This window comes from Rattus rattus, chromosome 5 (genome assembly GCF_011064425.1).
Source record: "Rattus rattus isolate New Zealand chromosome 5, Rrattus_CSIRO_v1, whole genome shotgun sequence".
Taxonomy (NCBI): domain Eukaryota; kingdom Metazoa; phylum Chordata; class Mammalia; order Rodentia; family Muridae; genus Rattus; species Rattus rattus.
In genome coordinates this window covers 57,113,893-57,133,947 of record NC_046158.1, presented here as the reverse complement: position 1 = coordinate 57,133,947, position 20,055 = coordinate 57,113,893, and the positions used below count along the sequence as shown (strand labels likewise).

At 38.5% G+C, this 20,055-nt stretch overlaps 1 protein-coding gene across 1 annotated transcript in view; it reads left to right on the top strand.

The window, feature by feature from the left end:
• The window catches only part of Pde1a (phosphodiesterase 1A), a 274,051-nt gene that overhangs the window by 191,962 nt on the left and 62,034 nt on the right, over positions 1-20,055 (top strand). The window contains exon 4 of the mRNA XM_032903560.1: positions 19,050-19,232. Within this exon, the coding sequence (XP_032759451.1) occupies positions 19,050-19,232 (183 nt within the window). The remainder of the gene's footprint in view (positions 1-19,049; positions 19,233-20,055) is intronic.

Genomic DNA, 20,055 nt, shown 5'->3' with positions numbered 1-20,055 from the left:
CTATGACAAAGCAAATTAGCAATCCTTAGTATGAAGCAACAGTCAAGATCTTATTAAAATTTGAAGTTAATTTTCATGTACCTAGTTAACTGGAATATTATTCTTTTTAAAAATTATTTAGTCCAAACACTTGAATATAATAAAATAGTCGACAGTACATTTATTGAACAAAAATAATTTCTTGTTTCTTCATCTTCACTGTTCTTAGACTTTTAAATATCAAAAATATATGTAGGCTTAAGCTAGTTTTCACTAATATAAGAGTTTCTTCTACAATCTCAGAATACAAAATCTCTTATTAGAACAGGTGTGCGAAACCCATAAGGTAGAATCATCAGAGCCTATGTGGAAGGCTTTTGAGGGTTAACTAAGTATTTCATGCCCCAAACCTCACATTGCAGTTGGCAGTTGGGTGAGGTTTGGATAGGGACATTTATTTGAAGAGGGTTATCAACACAATACTGTGACTCTCAGCCAAATCCCCCATCAAATCCCCTGTAAATTCAAGTGATTTGACTACTATCTCCTGGTACTCAGAAAACACTGAGGTAGGGTCCTGAATTTCCTACCAAAGAAAGCAAAAGTTACAAGAGAAAGAAATTGGCCCCTGAATTCAGAGCTGAGTGAATTCAGGAGCAGAGAGAGGCACACACTTCCAGCGTTCAGGTCAAAGACAAAAGGAAATTAGGAAGAGGTTTCTGGATGTGCCATAAAGTCCTGATAAACGGTGCAAAGGAAGAGGCTGCACTTAATTCCCATACAGGAGTCAGGACTGTAACTCCATCAGTGCAGTCATAATTTCTGAGAAAATAAGGTTCAAGGTGTACTCTTGAATTAATAATCTCTGAAGGACTCATAAATTTGTAGGTTGAAATAAAAGAACCAGTGTTTAAGAATTTATATAGATTGCAGTAACATGAGAAGATCATTAAGATCCTTACCCTATTATTTCCTCACCTATCATTGACCTACCTGTAGCAGTAGAGTATGTAGAAGGCAAGGAGTGTGTACGTGCTATGGGCCTGTCCCCTCTGCTCATGTTCACATAGCTCAAGTCTGATGCTGGAGAAGGTGAGACGGGTAAAGGTAGGTTGCGACTACTGGTCTCTGTGTACTGAACTTCACATGTACATCTAGCTAACAGGCAAAACATTTATGTTGGTCAGGGACTGAGCTAGGCATTTTTAGATTTTCACCCTCTTATTCAAGTAATTGAAATAAATGCCTGTAACAGTATGACTAAGTCAAATGTATAAAGAAATTATTCATCAAAGTATTGGTCCCACCTTAGCCCCAATGTTCTGAATTCTCCCACTGAATACCATGTATTTTCCAGTGACATATTAAAATATTTTATTCTCTATTTTTCTCTCCTCTACTTATGGAGGTTACACCACGAATAATATTTAATTTTACTGGTTTCACTAATCAAGTAATTTTGAAGCTCTTGAATCCTAAGTTAAACTTTTATACACCCCACAATTAAAATGTTTTTGATTTTTAGAGAAAGATTCACATTGTAGGCTGTAAGGCACAGGTGATTCATCCTTGGTCTGTAGAATATAATTTCTCTGGTTATAGGTTTTTGTTTATTTGTTCTTTTGTTTTTCTGTTTGTTTTTGTTTTGTTTTGTTTGGAGGCAGGGTTTCTTTGTGTAGCCCAGACTGTGCTGGCCTCACTCTGTAGACCAGGCTGCCTCAAACTCACAGAGATCCACCTGCTTCCCAGTGCTGGGATTAAAGGCGTGCACTACCATGCCCCTACCCTAGTTTGGAGTCATAAAGAGGTGAAAATCACAGGTTCTTTTTACTTTACAGTCCTTCCCTGAGTTGTTTGCTTGGTTGGTCTTAATTGAAGACATATGGCATAGGTAGTCATTCCAAGGGGACAGAGTAGGTGTGTGCTAAATGCAAAAGGTGCCCCTGTAGTTTCTTAGACTTTTGCTTTTAGGTGTATTACTTATAGTTCACAAGTTGTTGAACTTAGCAGGTTTAAGGTTCTTCTGTCTGCCTTTGATCAGATATTATGTGTTACATTTATTTATAAAATGTAAGATCTTTAAAATTCGACACTTCTTTGGAGGTTTGCAACTTTATTTGATTGATAATATTCTATATTTATTCATTCTTAGATAATGTCCTTCCCATGGAAATTATAACTTCACGGTTATTTTGCTAGCTTAGGTCTCCATGATTCCCAAGTCATTTGAATACAAGTTACATTTTTTTTAATGCTTTTACATTCGAAAATTACTCTTTAGTACAGGAAAAAAGGTTCAGCACAATGGTAAAAATTTAACTTGTGTTGTGGTACTTGTTCCCACTGTGGGTTAGGGGCCAGGACAGTGAATTATTTACCGACTTACATAAACTCTAGTTTATGTAGTTCTGGGAATTAAACGCACGGCTTTGTGCATGCTAGGCAAGTGCTTCACAAAATGAACTATAGCCCTGGAGCCCTGTTCCTGTGTTTAAATCCTTCCACGGCATCATGTTTATTAGATTAATAATGCTCTAAATTTACACCACTGTCTAAAGGTTACCAGCTCTCCACAATCTTATGCAATAATCAGGGTGATTACTTTTCTGCATTTTACTAATGGGAGCGCTAAAGCTCATTTAAACATCACAGCAGCCCTCTGAGATACAAGTTCTCCTATTACTGTTTTGAGCAGAAGGACGATGAATCCCAGAAACATTTACGTAGCCTGCTCAGGAGAGTACACTGGAGAATTAGAGCCCCTAGCATTGACACTGCAGTTGGGTTACTAACTACAATTCACCGCCTAATCTATTTAGTTACAGTGGACTCACAGGTATTTTCAAGACTGGAATGACTGCTCTGTATAAAAGTAGCTGCTGCCCAAGCAGGAAGGTCCCCAGCATTTGTGTAAGAAAGTCAGGCATTGCAGGATCTCCTTTTACCCCAGTGCGGGTTGGAATTTCTGGAGTTTTCTGACAGAGGAAGGTAGAGAGCTTCCAGTTCACTGAGGGAACTCAAGGGAATAAGGTAAACAAACAGACAACTAGAGAGTTAGATCTGATATCTTCTTTTACTCACCTATACAAATGTATACAAATGTACACACACACACAGAGAGAGAGAGAGAGAGAGAGAGAGAGAGAGAGAGAGAGACTTTCAGAGATTTTTATGAACCGTTTGATCACAAATTTGTAGATTCCATGATATGTGGAGGCTATTCTTTCTCATCTTTGCCCAGCTACGATCTTTTGTCAATACACTGCTGCCTTGAAGAGAATCAAAGCTATGCCCTGGAGCTCTGGCTCCCGCCAAGCCTATGGCTAAGCATTGCTTGCATCAGGCCAGCCGCTAGACCTGCAACTACTTCTAAAGCACCGTCCAGTTTTGTGCTGGGAATGTGTACTTAAGGCATTTTTCAAGCAAAACCCCACAATACAAATGGATTTCCTGTCTACTTTGTAAGGCCTGGAGCATGGAGCTAAGGATATTTCTGAGATGAGTTTGCAGTTTGCCTTAGGAATTCTAGTAAAACAGGTTGTGTAAAAGAAAGACTTAGCCAGCATTTAGTTGCATGTTAATTTACATTGTAAGATACACTGGCTTCTAAAAATTGGATCTAGAATTCCTTCAAGAAAGTAAACTGTTCTGTCCGTGTTCCATGGAGATATTTGAAAATGGATTAGACTGAAGAAAAGGTTAACATAGAATAAAGTCGAAATTATAGTTAATCGGTCGCTATTAATTTTCAAAGTTACAGTTGTATCCATGTGATCTAAAAAGAATCCATGTGTCCTTATTTGCCAAGCAAAGCAGCATCCCTGCCTTCACGAAAACCAGGGTTAAGCTGTATGCTGTGTTCGCTAATATCTCAAAACCACGACTTCCTATTTTATTTTGGACTTAAAAAGAACAGGTCATTCAAAGTGAGGACTCTCCATTCAAGACTGAAATAAAGGTACTTAATCTTTCCACTTATGAAATACAGATGTGAGTTGACATGAGGACTGCATGTGACATAATGCCAGGTGGAGGAAAAGCTGGATTGTAACCATTATTTTTATCGTTCAGGTAAAATGTGATACACTTTGCTTGGGTTACAGAATATATTAAGATACAGAATTTAAGCCCACTAAGGAAAAATATCAAATAATTTCCTGAGAGCAGTTTGGAGTTTTGAAGAAAATGCAGACAGCTATGGAATAAAAGTATGTACAAAATGATGGAAGGGGTCTAACCCCTGCTAACACATCGTCTCTTGACTAGCATTCTAACTAAGCCTGAGTTCTTGTCTTGGGGAGGGCCATAGTGAATTGAGACTGCACTGATGCCAGTCAACACTTGAAAAAGTTACACTGGCAGACACCAAGTGAGTACTTGCGAGTGGAGAACCTTGAGATCATTTGGTGCAGGGATTTGCCGTAAACTTCCATTGGCCTTGCACATATTGACTGAACATGCTAAGTCACTATCAGCATCCAATGGGGATTATAATAGAACGAGAAAAGTGAAGAGAAATGAGATCACTGAGGGCAAGCCTGCCCCCAAAAGAAAAACTGGGTGTTACAGAGACTGAGAATCAAGATAGAAAAACTCCAAGGAATAGCAGCCAGGTGTAACTAGAGGGAGTAGTGTGTGGTAACCATTTAGAGTCTGGATTCCAAACCAGCCATGACTAGACGTGCGTGTGTTTCCAATGAATCTGTTCTCTGCTGTAGCTTTCCAAGACCATTCTTCAGGACACAGCTTCTAATAAGAGGTTTCAAGGTGCAGAGCATTAAGAATGTGCTAAATATATGAACACTGAAATGCGACAGGGGATATCAATTAGAGTAGAGAGCTGGGAAGTTCTAACCCCAGGGTCTCTGATTGTGTTAGTCATTGCTAATTAGAATTCCTTTGCTGTTTGGCTACCTTCCGCCATCTTAAAGATTTTGAAAATGTCCACTGAATGTCTATCTCACCAATCTGTCTTGTCACATTGCTCAGCAGCCAGTGCTGGCTCCAACCTGTTTGTTTGTGTAGGCCATTATTTTTATGTCCAAATAATATAGGCAGGCTCTGAAGCAGGAGCTGAATGCCTTTCTCCAGTTCATGAAGTTCAAATTAATGGGTGCTTTCAGAACTCAGAGTACATCCCTTCCACAGAGACCCCATTATATCCTCTCAGCATTTATGTCTACCTGATAGAAAACAGGTTGCCATTCCATACGGAAGCCTTTCAACGTTTTCCTACCTTGAATTCAGAATCTCGAGTCCAGGTTAACATAAGAGGACCAGCAAGGTTAATGTTCAGTTTGACCTTTCTCTCCTAGGATTAACCTCTGGACTAGAAGAATATAATCAAAATCCATGTATATAAAAATGGTAGGATGAGGAATCTGCATTGGTGCATCTGCATGTTCAAGGACAGCCTCGTTCATGACTCTTCAAAGTAGTTGCTGTGCTCAATTCTGTTCTTTCAGTCTCCTGTATGTCAGATTAGAAGCTTCCCTTTAGTGCAACTAAGAGGCCTATTCAAAGGATTTTTCAATAAAACAAAGGAACAGTCTGCACAGAAGTTAAAATTAAGTCTCTGTAGAATATATAATTTAAAAAAAACTTTTCAAATGTCAGGTTCTCTCACTTCCAACCATTAAGGTTTTTAAAAACTCTTGGTTACCGTATTACATTAGTAATAGCAGTCAAGGGTGAGGATGGAAACGTGAAAGAAGTCTGTGGAGTGGGAAGTGTGGGTAAAAGTCTTTAAAGGGTTAAGAAAATCACAGGGTGAAACTGACCAAAAGGAGAAAGAAGGAGGCACAGACATGGGCCATATATCAGTAGAGTATGGGGTGGGAAGAGAATGGTGCAGGATTCCTGAGTTGGTGAATCTAATGTCTTGGGGAGAACCCGGATGAGTTGGGAAATTCCTAAGCTTCTGAAATACAGCTCAGCAAAGGGAAGAAGCCACCCGCTACAATATGATGTTGTGTACAGTTAGCGAGGATGGCTTTGAGGAAAGTACTATGTGCCTCCAGAGTTTGAGAGTGTGAAGGAAAAGTATACACAGAGCAAACTATTAATAGGGTCACAGACTCGAAGAAGTTATCTGGAACTAACTAGTGCGTAGTCGAGAGTTCCTGAATGAATGAATGAGAGCCACACATTTGAATCAGAAAGACTGGTTAGAGTTTGACCCCACTGCTCACCACAGGTAGGTAAGCGGTTACAGGAATCGTGGTCCAAGTACGAACAGTGAATCACACAGCATTGTGATAGAGAGAGAAAATTCTCTGTGCTCATCACCATGGCATTGACTCTGTGTGTTCCTTTCACACTTAAAAGATAAGAGAGAGAAAGAGGGGAAGTGAAGAACTGAGCTATAAACATCTTTGAGGGTGTTTCAATTATGACTTGAGCTCAGCCAAGCCCACTTAAAGCAGTTGATTTACTAGCTCCCGTTAACCAAAGAATTGCCCGCTAGTGTTACCTATAAAAGAGGCTGGTTCCGGGTGCAGATGATGTCAGCAGAGGCTGATCTGCTTTGCTCGTTCTGGAATAATCTCTCAGATGCTGCGAGTGGTAGCAAGACAGAACCAGTATTCCCAAGCTCCAAACTTTCTGCAAACCTTCAAACCTAGAAGGAACGAAAAGGTTTTCGTTACTACAGAATCTAAGAAGCATATCCTCATATTTGATTGGTTTGGGTTAGGCAACAAGCTGATCTGCGAACAATCATTTTGCCCAGGGGAACTCATAAGCTCATGTATCACACATTCCAAGAGAAGGGGTGCTCTTTAAGTCACTTGCCAACAAACTGAGAATGAAGAGAGTGTTTCTTAAAAACCACTAACTGCATGTTGTTGACTATGCGAACTAAAAATAAATAAAATAAAATATACCTCTGTTAGTTCTATAGGCAAGAGGACGTGGATGAGGGTGTGGGGAGGAGCTTGAGAATGTCCATTGGCTGGAAGTTCAGATACTATTTTATTTTCCTGGATTCTCTCTTGCTATTAATTAGGGAAAGTGTTTTTATTTTACTTCTCTCCTTCTTTCCTTCTTTTTTCTTTTCCTTTCTTTCTTTCTTTGTTGTTATTTTTCATCCCCAGCCATTACTTTTCTCACACAGAAGATGAATTCTCAATCTCTTTCTGCTGTGAAATTCTATGACCATTGGTCCCCAAGTGTCCTTATTAACCTACCCTGGCCAGCAGGAGAGGGCAAGGAGTCAGTTGATGTTTTGCTTAGGAGGGAAGAGCTTGTAAATGTGGCCTTTGTTTTGCTCAGTTTCACTTGGAGGAAACGCAGAGAAAATCCGCTCAGGTGAACTGTGTGTGCTTGAGATCAGTAAATCCTCAAAAACAAATGATAAGGTTTTCATGAATTCTGTTTTTGTGGCATAAGGTGTTTGGAATGCTGTGCTTGTAGGCCGTACTCACCTCGTACACGGGTGTGAAAACCATGATGAAAAAAAAAGTCACACTAGTTTTGTTTGGTTTTCATATTTTCTGACCATCTGTGGTTTGTTACTTTCTATAAACCTCCAGAAACAGCTTCACCAATGTGAACGGACAAAGAATTGTCACCAGTTGTTCTTAGAAATGACTGACAAAACCTTCACATATTAAATAAGATTTCACAATTATGAATGTAAAGTAAAATTCCTTAGACTTAAAAATGTTACTTTAAACACTACCCTTTTCTAGTGATGTGTATGATGATCACTTGAAAGTTATATTTAAGATAATATATTATGCAATTTTCAGATATCATTGCATATGCATGAAATTCTTAAAAACACTAAAAGTTACACTATTAGTTTTGATGAATACCCATTGTTTTATTAGTTAATAAATTTGAAATATAAAATAATTAACTTAATCAGATTCATATAGAAATGGAATATACCCTAAAACTTGCTCCTAAATTATCCCATATTGATTTCCAGGGACATTCAGCCCAAGGATCATTATGGGTGAATCCTAATTGACTTAAACGAATGGCTAGTTCCCAGTTTCCTAGCCACCGTGTTTAGACATCAATATGTGATGTCATTCTGTGCAAAGGGAATTACATAAACATTGATAAGGCTGTTGGCAAAAGTTTTCTTCCTTATAGAAAAGTGTTGTGTGAGTGTGATACTTCTTAATTTTTAAAAATGATAGTATGTTTGTGTGTGGACGTCAGAGCCCAACACTGAGTATCTTCCTCAATCACTCCCACCTATTTGATAGATTGCATGACTGGCAAGCTCCAGGGATACTCCTGTCTTTGCATCCCAGTGCTGGGTCTGCGGGAGCACACTACGATGCCCTGTTGTTTTGCTTTGTTTGTTTGTTTTTTATGTGGGATTGGAACTGGGTCCCTCCTACTTGTCTGGCAAGCACTGTATAAAGCACTGTATAAAACTTCTCCAGCATGAGAGTCTATGAAAAAGCTATCATGCTACAAGCAAAAAGGAAAACCAAAACTGTCTATATAAAAAGATAAAAGTAATCTGGGCTTTAGATATAGTTAATCTGACTTTTATCTTTTTTTAATTTTAGTGTATTAGAATTACATCACTTTACTTTCTCACTTTTCTTCTTTAGCCCCTCTGATATATATCTTTTTCCTCTCTCAGGTTGGTAGCCTTTTTAAAGTTATTATTAATGCTTTTATGTATGAGTATTTTGTCAGTATATATGTCAGTATGTATGTACTTCTTGTATGTATAGTGTCCATGGAGGCCAGAAAGGGGCATCAGGTCCTGTAACTTTAATTTTTTTAAATCTTATTTTTAATGTTGTTTTTTTTAATGCTTTAATCTCCCTTTTAGTCCACCCACCACCCACCAGAAGTAGTAGAAAAGAAAGAATACAGGGGAAGTGGAACTGTTTAGAAAAGGTTCTTTGGAGCAACTCCCACCTGTGTTCTCAGAAATTGGCAATTTAGTCCACAGGTCAGCAGCGGTAGCTCGATCCACTCACAAACACTTTAAGGATGCACCAGCAGTTCAGTTCAGTAGAGTCAGGATAGCAAACAGGAATCAGCAGTGGTGGGACTACCTGGCTGAGAGAGCCAGAGCTCAGCCTCAGCACAAGTCAGCAGTAGAAGGAACCAGCAGGAACATAGTTCAGCCCCCATCACTGTCCCTTGAGTTCTTTTGATACGCCTTCCACGGGGCTTGTCTCTGCACTTGTCTTTTTCAACTCATGATCTATCTCAGCTGACCTCACTCTATCAATGAGCCTGAGTCCACAAATATGGCAAAAACTGCAACCTACCACCAAAAGTTTTTAATATGCCTCTCTCTGTAAAGTCCTGACAAACACAACTCAACTACACAATATAAGCAAACCAACACATATGTCATTAACAAAAAAAAAATCTTTCGTCACATGTCCTTTCACATATTTAACAAAACATCCTTTCTCCTGTGTCTACTTCAGCTAAATATTTCTTTACGAGTCTTAGTCTTTCACTCATCATCCCTTCACATGTTTGCCCCAACAAAACACCATCCAACCAACTTCCAAAAACCACCCTTAAGTTTCCACTTCAAGATTCCTTGTAGAGGAAATAGATTGTTGTGAGATGCCATGTAGGTTCTGGGAATCAAATCCAAGTCTTAGGGAAGAGCAGCCATTCTTCTTAACAGTTGTTACATCTCTCCATCCCCTGACCTGCTGATTTTAGAAATCCTTTGCTGAAGTTAACCAACATTTAGTTTTTATTTTTAATGAAAATAACATATTTCCTTTGTGTTTCAGCTACTTTAGCTCAGGTTTGGTGTCATATGTCATTGCGAGCATTCTTCTGACCACATAGGTCAGTCAAGTTCCTTCCTCTGAACCTATATTCCTAACCTGTGATCCCAGCAAGATTTCATCCTATTCTAACTATAATTCTAAGCAATAATGTCTGCTTTCTAAGGTAGATCATCATATTTAACAATTTCTATCTTCTAGAAAACAAAATAATAGGTTGGTTAAACTTGAAAGTGTTCCGTGATCTCATAATAAAGCCAAATGACACAGGTGATTCTTAAGCAAGTTCGCCTCATCTTTTTGTAGCACTCATTGGTCACTTCTGCTCAGGTAAAAAATTGGCTTTTGTATTTTGCAACCAAGCATCATCCAAGTATTTCCCATCTGTGACATCATTGCAAGAGATTCAAAATAAAGATATCTTCACAGGGGTTCTAGTGTCCCATGTCATTCACAATTATAGACATATAAATATAACTACTGCTGCTGAGTTCATTCTATAGATGAATAAGAAGCCTCTTTGACAAAGAGATGCCAATCATCTGGCAAGCCATGACTGGAGAATAGCAGTTTTGATACATTGATGTTCATGAAGTCACATGGAATTCTGGGTAAAACAGCACTCTGGGTCTGCTCCAAGAACTTCTGATTCAGTAGGTTCTACTTAGAGATCCAAGTTTCCACTTTGAGTAAGTTCTCAGTCCACAAGGATTTTACTACTCTAGGGAAACACACTTTGGGATCTACTTGACTAGAGGGTATCACAATGAGGCTTTAAGAAAAAGAAATACAGAGTTGATCTAAAACTAGTGTGGGGGCTCACATTGCTAACTCTAGCACTCCACCAGTTGAGGCAGGAAGATTAGTACACTGTAGATTCAAAGCTAGACCAAGATACATAGCAAACACTACTACAAAAAGGAAAATGATGGTACATTTTGTAGAAAATTAATGTTATCAAAAGACAGTGGTCCAGGATTTATATCTCTATTATGTATAAGATAATCACGTGTCGAAAGACAGTCCCCTGTCCCCTCTTCATGTCCCTGGTTCCAGGATAGAACAATAGAGACAAGGGGCACGAAGAACTAAGTCAAAGAGTTTGAGGTACCAGGAAGTCAAGGACTGTCCTTTGCTTTATAATACTTTTATCTGTCACAGGTCCTGAGATCCCTCTCTGGGCTACAACTTGACCTTTCATCATTAACCTGCAGCTCTTAATAATCTTGAGTGGGCACAGGTAGAGGGAGCACAGACTGCCTCTTGTATTGCATTCTCTTGATTAGGAAAGCTAGCATGTCCCCTCCCAAACTTGACTGTGAAACCCGATGGCTGGTGATGCGATATACTTGAATCATAAAACATAGGGAACTCAAGGTGGTACTGATCTGAAAGTTTCATCCCTCTTGGTTGGAAAGTTAGAAAGTTCTGTACATGCTCCGCAGGAGAAAGTGATTAATAATCTTACCAGGCTGTAAATTACAATAACCACTGACCTCCCGGATATACTAACACACCACTAGCTATGACTATTATGGAAACAATGACTCTCTAAATGGATCCACGACCTCTCACTCCATGAGAAAGCTCATCCATGGGCTATTTGGTAGGTCATAGACTCCAGGGAGAACACAATACTATTATTCTACTAAGTGGGCATAGTCTTAAATCATTTCCTAGACTCTTATCTTTGGGCTCAGATAAATGCATTTCTTCAATCCTCACCAGAGAAACCTATTTTGTTTGTTTGTTTGTTTGTTTGTTTTGCACTAGTGATTAATACAGAGACCCATAACTGCTCAATGGGGATCTTAGCTCTAAATGTATATTTAAATCATACCCCTCACTCTAAGACTTAAGAATCACTTCATATGAGGGAGCAGGAAGATTGTAAGAGCCACAGGTAGTAGACGTTTGCAGCAGTGGACTTCATGTGTGTAGGGCCAGGGCACACATGAACTTATAGTGACTCTGACTACATGCACAAGACCAAGCCAGCCTAAATCGCACATCCACAAGGGAAGTCCTTATTCTAGCTGAAAAGCTATGAGCAATTGATGTCTGCTGAGAAATGCAAAGTCATTTTTCTTCAGGTATGTGGTCCCTGAGAGGCTACGCATGCTCCAGTGGATGATACATCCATGCCCATATAGGCAACACTAATGGATTCAATGGGTTTGAAAACATAAGGAGTGCCAATAAAATAGTAACTCCCTTTCTATTTCTCCCTCTTCTCAACGTGTTATTGTCAATTCTACTTCTGCGTCTGGGGTTTTTCCTAGCCTCCTAGGTATATTTTTAATGTCTTTGGCATTTTTCATATCATACATGCTTCAAACACTCTGATACCATGGTGCCAGCCTTTTGGTAGTAAAAGGGAATCAGCTTAGACTAATTCACATAGGGGTATATAGCTAGTTGGGGCTTCCCAAGAGCTGACTGTGTGACAGTTGCTGTTCTAAGATATGCAGGTAGTAGGTGATGAAGCCTGTAACAGGAATAGAAGACAGGTTTCTTAGCCACAGAGGATGCTTTTTAACCAAAACCTTGGTAATTAGTGGAATGTTAAGCTTTGTCCCTAATTGAATATATTCAAAGATATATTTTGAGCTAAGAATTCCTGATGAGAAGCCAAGAATCCTCAGGAAGGCCTGGGGCAGTGTTCTGCCTCTCTGTTTTTCCCCATTTCTATCCCAACACACTCCAAAAATATAATCTTTATACCAGCTCTTCAAGCAACTTGATTCTGAAAGCCTTACTGGGAGATGCCTAGGGTTCTTCCTGTCTGTCCTAGGGGACAGGACCTCCCTAAGTATGGGCAATCACTTCCTTTGGTGAATACAAAGAAGCTGCCAAGACCTCCTTAAGTCTTAATGTGGAGAAAGCCACCTCTGACTTCCACATTATCCTTAGCCAACCTTCCAATAGTCAAGACTCCTGGGAGAAGAGCCAATGATAGCATGGCTGCATTCCCCACCCAAATATCTAGTCCTTCTGTTCTCTCATATACTGTGGTCATTTTCACATAGTTCACAGAAAAGAGGTAACCTGTGCTGAAAACAAACCACAAAACTTAAGAATTTATAAGCCATTGTCCCTTTGAGAACAGTACAGGGAATAAATAAATAAACTTTGACACTATCCTGGAAGAATTTCTTTCACTGTGTTTAGAATCAGCAGGTAGGTTAGTGATGACAGAAATGGAGTTTCAGATGTACCCAGTTACATCCTAGCAATGGATTTATCACCTTTTAAAGTACCATAGCCTTTTTATTGCCAACTGACATTTCTCTTGAAGAGAGTGCTCCAGACAACAGCTTTAGAAATAAATCTAAGCTTTTCTCCAACCGAAAATTTACCAGTAAGCTAAACTATAAGTTTTTTCCTTTTTAATAATTTAATAATTTCATAATGCATACAATGGCCAAATCTACCCCTCCCATTTAGCTCTTGAAATTCATATTTTCTCCCTACCACCACTTTTCTCTCTCAGCCAAACATTTTTTTTTTTCCGGAGGTGGGAACCAAACCCAGGGCCTGCTCTACCACTGAGCTAAATCCCCAATCCCTCAGCCAAACATTTTTAACAATTATTTTTAACTCTAAATTTCAAAGTCTAGAGAGGATGGAGAATAATCACTGCTGAAATTATCGACTGAATGGGGACTTTGAACTTTGAAAGGGAACCATACATTTAAAGTGAACAAATCTTAACGGGTAAAGACTCAGACTCTGCAACTCAGATGTTGTCATGTCCACTGACTGAGTCAATCTCTTAAATGCATATGCTTCTTTTATTAATCACTAAGATAGACAAAAGCAAGAATCTTCACCAAAGTAGTATCTTGAGAACTGAATAAGCTAAATTTTGTCCTTTTTTCCTGGTACAGAATATAAACGATAGCATTGGTTCAAATCTTTATCTGTATCTGTGCTATAGAGTTCTGAAGTTTGAGTGAAAGACTGGAGTCATGTCCCAAGTTTCTTTGGTGAATAGGCAAACGGAAGAAAACATGTTCGTCAACTCATAACACAGACATTGTTAGTTTAATAAAATAACATTAATGGGTTCCTCTGAAAACATTACATGGGAACCACTGACTACACAAGATGTTGTATACAATAGGCAGAGGAGATTCTCCTACCCCACCTTGCAAGTGTCCAAGAATGGTAGCACATAGAGGATGTGAGTTCAGCCTCCCCCTTAACACTAGATGAGAGTATTGTTCCCCTGAACACCGACTTCTAAGGCAGGGTGTCAAGGATGGCCTTTTGGGAACATGTTCCTCCTTAGAGGTGACAAGTTTCTAAGACAAAACACATTTGGAGTCTTTCTCTATATCTTTTTCAGGTATAATATGCTAGACTTATTTTTTTTAATCATGTTCAGCATTGTTACTGGGAAGCATTTTGTGATTTATAAATAAGGCATAGAAAGTGAGAGCCTGAACAGCAAGACAGACACAACCAGGCTGGTTCAGTCTCCTCACACAAGGAGATGACAGTTTGCATTTTAAGTCAACTGGTAAGCTTTCTGGGAAACATTGTAAAATAGAAGTGTAGGACACAGTTTGTTCACCAGATACATGACATCAAAATAATGATTCTGTCTCACATAGGAAAATTATGTTCCTGCTCTGGACTCATCAAACATTAGTGATGGAAGGGATGAGTTAATTTCTTCTTGAAATAGATCATTTTTCATACTAATGGCATGGAAGGAAAAGAAAAATTCGAACTTGAGAAGCCAGTCTCTCCTAATCACTCCTATCATTTAAAGTGTAATACTTTAGGTTCAGTTGTGGCCACCAACTTCCTGGAAAGGGCTGTGTTTCCTTGGCTGTGACTAATTTCCAAGAGTCCCCTACAGACAGAAATATTTTCACTGACATATAATTGTAAGAGTCAAAATCCCATGACCTCTCCTTCCGAGGTTGCCCCTTTCTTTATTTCCCTTCCCCTTCAAACTTTCTAGTTCAAAATATAAGCCCTTTGGGAAATGTGTCATCTTATTCGGAGAGAAATTTTGGCCTATAAATAACTCCAAAGGATCACTTGATCACTGATCGGATGCAAGGTCAGTTTTTCTTGGTTCCCTGGTCCATTTTCTACACATAGCCTTTGTCTGAGAACCTCTCTTTAATCTTTGCTGACTCCCAGTGGGACTGAAAACATCATGACAAAGAGTGAAATGAGGTCAACAGTGATAGCATATTACACATATGCCTACCCTATCATTTCTTTCCTGTACAGGGCTCTTTATGAATTTCTAAGGAAAATACACCAATAGTTATCATATCATAGGATAGTTCATATCATAATATAATATGGACTAGTGTCTCTGGACTTTTATAGGTAGGGAGTTATCACAAACACTTTTCCTATACAGTTTTTCAGACATACAAATTATCTCTGATGATCTTATTTAAAGCAACATTTCCTGTTATAATTATATACTTACTCTCTTCTCCATTTGGTCTCTTTCCTTTGAAGTGTTGAATAATAGAACCATGCCCATCTATCTATCTATCTATCTATCTATCTATCTATCTATCTATCTATCCATCTATCTATCTATCTATCTTTACCTATCTACTGATCTTTACTTACCTACCTATCTACCTATCTACCTATCATCTACCCATCTACCTATTTATCTACCCATCTACCTATTTATCTACCCATCTACCCATCTACCCACCTACCCATCTACCCATCTACCCATCTATCTATCTATCTATTTTGAGACAGGGCCTTTTGATTTGGCCCTTGTTCACCTGAAACTCACTACATATACCAGGCAGGCCTTGAACTCACATAGACTCACCTGCTTCTGTCTCCCGAGTCTTAGAATTAAAGGTCTTCAATACAATGCCAAGAATATTTCAAATTTTCATCATTTTATAGGTTACCAATAATTTTGACATAACTAAAAATATTGTGTTTAAAGGTTTAGTTTATATAAGGATTTTTCTTCATATATTAAAACCAGAACTAAGAACAATATGCTACCAGAGAGCAATATTAATACAGGACCAAGACCTTACTTTGTATCTGACTTAAAATCTACACTAGTAGTTAATTCTACACTATTCATACAGGAGAGAGGAAAGGAAGAATGTTTTAATGACTGTCTGCAATCAGAAAAGTAGGCCAGCAAGCTGGAAATTAAAGAGAATTAACGCTATAGTCTTGAATCTTTAAGTCACCCCAATTCAGAATTTTCTCTTTAAGGTAACTCCATCTTTTTTCTTTAAGGCTTTCAAATGATTCAATAAGGCCTATCCATATTTTGAAGGGTAATTTACTTTGCTCCATCTTCACATGAAAAAAAAATGTATCTTCGTAGAAACATCTAGGTCAGCATTTAAATACATAACTAGGCATCATACCCCACCCTCCTCCCTTTGCTGCATCAATTACTAGAGAATTGTTTGTTGTTGTTTCAAGATTTGCCTGTTCTTTATACAATGTCGTATCCCATGCCTTCGTCTTTTGACACTTACTTCCTTTATTCCTTTATTCTATACTAAATATAGACCATTCCTTTCCCTGAAGTCACACATTCCTTCTCAAGAAAGGTCTGCATGCATTACAACTACAAATGGCCAGAGTAATTCATTCCAGTGAGGCTCACTATATCTTTACGTCCACTTTGTCTAATCCAACTATCTGTTTGGGGCAGTTTGTGAGTTTAGGATACATAGCCTTTAAATCCCCAATACCAATTAGTGATAGCAAAACAGGCAATGGGTACCACCCACCTGGCATTCTGTTTCACGAAGCTGATAAGAACAGGGAGAGAAGAATGAGAGGAACACAATGACATCACATGATTCCATCACAATGGTTCCTGTTCCACCTGCCCTGCTCTGTAGATGTAGGTGATTGCTCCATAAAATAGAAATGGCATAATCTTTAAGTAATGAATATGTCAAGGCTTGTAGTATAGTATTATAACTAAAATGGGCTAAGGAATCTAACTTGAAATGCCCAAAAAATTCAAAAAAGAATTTTACTTGAAATTACGATGTCGGTGTTCTATTGTTAGACCAAAGTCATTAAAACATAAGAAGAAAAAAAAACTTGAAACAATCACAAAGTGAGTATCAATCAGTACGATTACCCAGTTGTATGTCTTTTGTCTTGTGTGTACATGTAGTTCTCTAATCCCAGCCCTTAAATAGTGTTTATTTCTACTACAATGTTTCATAAATGCATGTATGCTTATTAAATATCATGAAAAATAAGTATTATGTGTGTGTATGTGTGTGCACTGAAGGAAACAACACGTGGAGGGGACCATTTAAAAGGTCATGGTGATTAAAAGAACACAGAGGTCAAAGCTAAGGTAGACCACGGATATCTGGATTATTGATCAGGTGTAGTCGAGGAAATGGCCAATTCAGAAATCAGGACTAGCTAGTTCTCTGTTCTGTAGACACAATAGACTGGTACATGTAGCTGTGTTTGTATTTAGGGAAAATCTTTCATTTATTGTTTCCAGTTTACGTCTTTAGGAAGTTCTCAGTTACAGACTTCCATAGGAGTTCAATCAATGTATTTTCTCAGAACCCTTCTCTGTGGTGGCTATTGATCCTTATTAACCAGTCCACATCACTTCCCAGAAGTTACTACTACACACTGTGACACTAACTCTGTTGATGGCCTTGGGCAGCAGTTCTGTTTTGTTTTCTTTGGGAAAAGGTCTCATTTGAAGCTGGCCCAGGTTAGCCTCAAACTTGAAATCCTCCTGCACTTGGGTCCTGGTAAGAATTTCTAAACCCATGAAATCTCCACCCTAATGTTAAATCAGCTCTCAACTAGCAGTGTTCCTCTTCCTTTGAGGATCTCAGTCTCCTGAGATGAGCTTCAGCATAACCCTTTTAATTCTTGTACACCATCACTGGGGGCTCAAACAACTAAGCATTAGAAATATCTGGGAAATGAAATTACATAGGGACTGAATGTGTAAAATCTTTTTTTTTTTTTTTTGGTCATTTTCCCTAAATAACACAGTATGGCAGATATATGATATAGATGGCATATATTATTAATGTTATGTGGAATGAAGAACTGATTACATGAGAGAGCAAACAACCTGATATTTTATAAATGGGACTTGAGCATGTGCTGGTATGTGTACCCTAGGGAGAAGAGAACATCATTAATTCCCCATGAATGGTCAAAAAACAAACTCCAACACATTTATTTCTATTTTAAATTTGTATTTATTGTGTTGATGTGAGTATATATGATGTGTGTGTGTGTGTGTCTGTGTGTCTGTGTGTCTGTGTGTCTGTGTCTGTGTGTGTGCCTGTGTCTGTGTGTCTGTGTGTGTCTGTGTGTGTGCCTGTGTCTGTGTGAGTGCATAGTATGGGTGAATAAATGACACAATACACATGTGAATATCAGTCTAAGGACAACTTTCTTTTCACATGGATCTAGGGCTTGAACTCAGGGCTTCAGGCTTTCAAGGCAAGCATGGGAAGTCCTGTACCCGTTGAATCATCTCGCTGGCCTTGTTTCTTCCTTTATGATTTTTTATTTTTTAAGATTTATTTATTTATTATATATAAACATCCCATAGTTGTCTTCAGACACACCAGAAGAGGGCATCAGATCTCATTACAGATGGTAGTAAGCTACCGTGTCGTTGCTGGGATTTGAACTCGGGACCTCCGGAAGAGCAGTCAGTGCTCCTAACCACTGAGTCATCTCTCCAGCCCCCTTTATAATTTTTTTAATGTTGTTAAATATGCAATGATGTTGTTTTAAAGACACTTAGAATTCTTAAATTATTTAATTAATTTAGAAGAACTTACTCAATGAAACAGTATACATGAATGACTTGGGGAAACCCTCAAAAATTCAAACAGCACTTACCATCTGTACTATGTAGAAAAAGAAATATAAGAGTTTTTATAACCTCAACCTCCTCTTCTTTCCATTCTACTTGCTTCCTGGAAAAATAAGTAGCACTCACTTGTTTATGAATTTTGTTCCTTCCTTTGAGTGAATCACCATTAGGGTGGTGTATTAGTGAGATTGACAAACTTAACCAAGGATAATACTTTCCATCAATATTTGGAAAGCAGCAGATGCTTTCTTGTATCATTTGATGCCTTCAGCAAGTGATCAGCTCGAAAACTTAAAGAGCTTTCCAAATGTTAACTCGATTTTTAGAAACCATTCACGTTAAGGAATAATTAGAGAAGTATGTGCCATTTAAAAAAAAAACATGCAAAACAGAACAAAGAAAACATTTAAATGTTTGATTCCTGGTTAGTCTTTGCTCCCATTCCCCAGTGCTTATCCTGTGTGTATTATTTGTAGGAGGCTTCTGGATACTGAGGATGAGCTCAGCGACATTCAGACCGACTCGGTTCCATCGGAAGTCCGGGACTGGTTGGCTTCAACCTTTACACGGAAAATGGGGATGACGAAAAAGAAACCCGAGGAAAAACCAAAGTTTCGCAGCATTGTCCACGCTGTCCAGGCTGGGATTTTTGTGGAAAGGCAAGTAAGCCACGTGGTTCACATCCCAAGATGGGAACATCTGAAGGTCAGCGAGTGTGTGTAGTACGAAGCTCGAGGGGTCCATATAACACTTCGGAGTACACAGGCCAGCACAAGTCTAACTAGAGCGGCCGCTTTGGCCTTCTGATTATTATGCCTAGAACAGAAGCCGCTTGCCTTGCTTTTTTTTTTTTTTTAATTCTATTTGGATGACAGGAAGATTGAAATCATACCCATCAGGAAGCACACCTGTGAGGATATCTAGTTACAAACACTTCTAACATGTCCATATTTTAGCAATTAATTTTAAGTAAATAAAATGCAATCACTCATAAAATGGATCCTATAACGGATTTCTTTATTTCAAAGTCAAATGAGTCTTTTTGTCCTAAATAGAAAAGATTCTTTTCCCTCTTTCCCGGTTTCCATCATGAGATGAAATCTCTCTCACTTCGGCTTTGGAGAACTTAGTTTTTTTTAGCATTTGCATTGCTAAAAGAAGATTCCCTGATACCATGGGCATCACCACAGTTTTCAGTGTTTATACATGATAGTATGGCCAAGCTTCGTATGGTATTTGCTTTGTAAGAGAAAAAGGCTACTCTTTTTTTTTTCTATAAAATGAGATGTTTCAGAATTAAAACTACGCAAATGCCAATTATAAAATATGTCTGACAAAACGGCAAAACACTTATCAGGAATCCCTCAGATTAGAAAGAGTATATTAATTGTATATAAAGTGGCAGGTTCAGTATTCTTGAAGCTGACAGGACTGAAGAACAGGTAACAGTTCTATTGTTTATCAGGGCATTGTTTTTGAGAC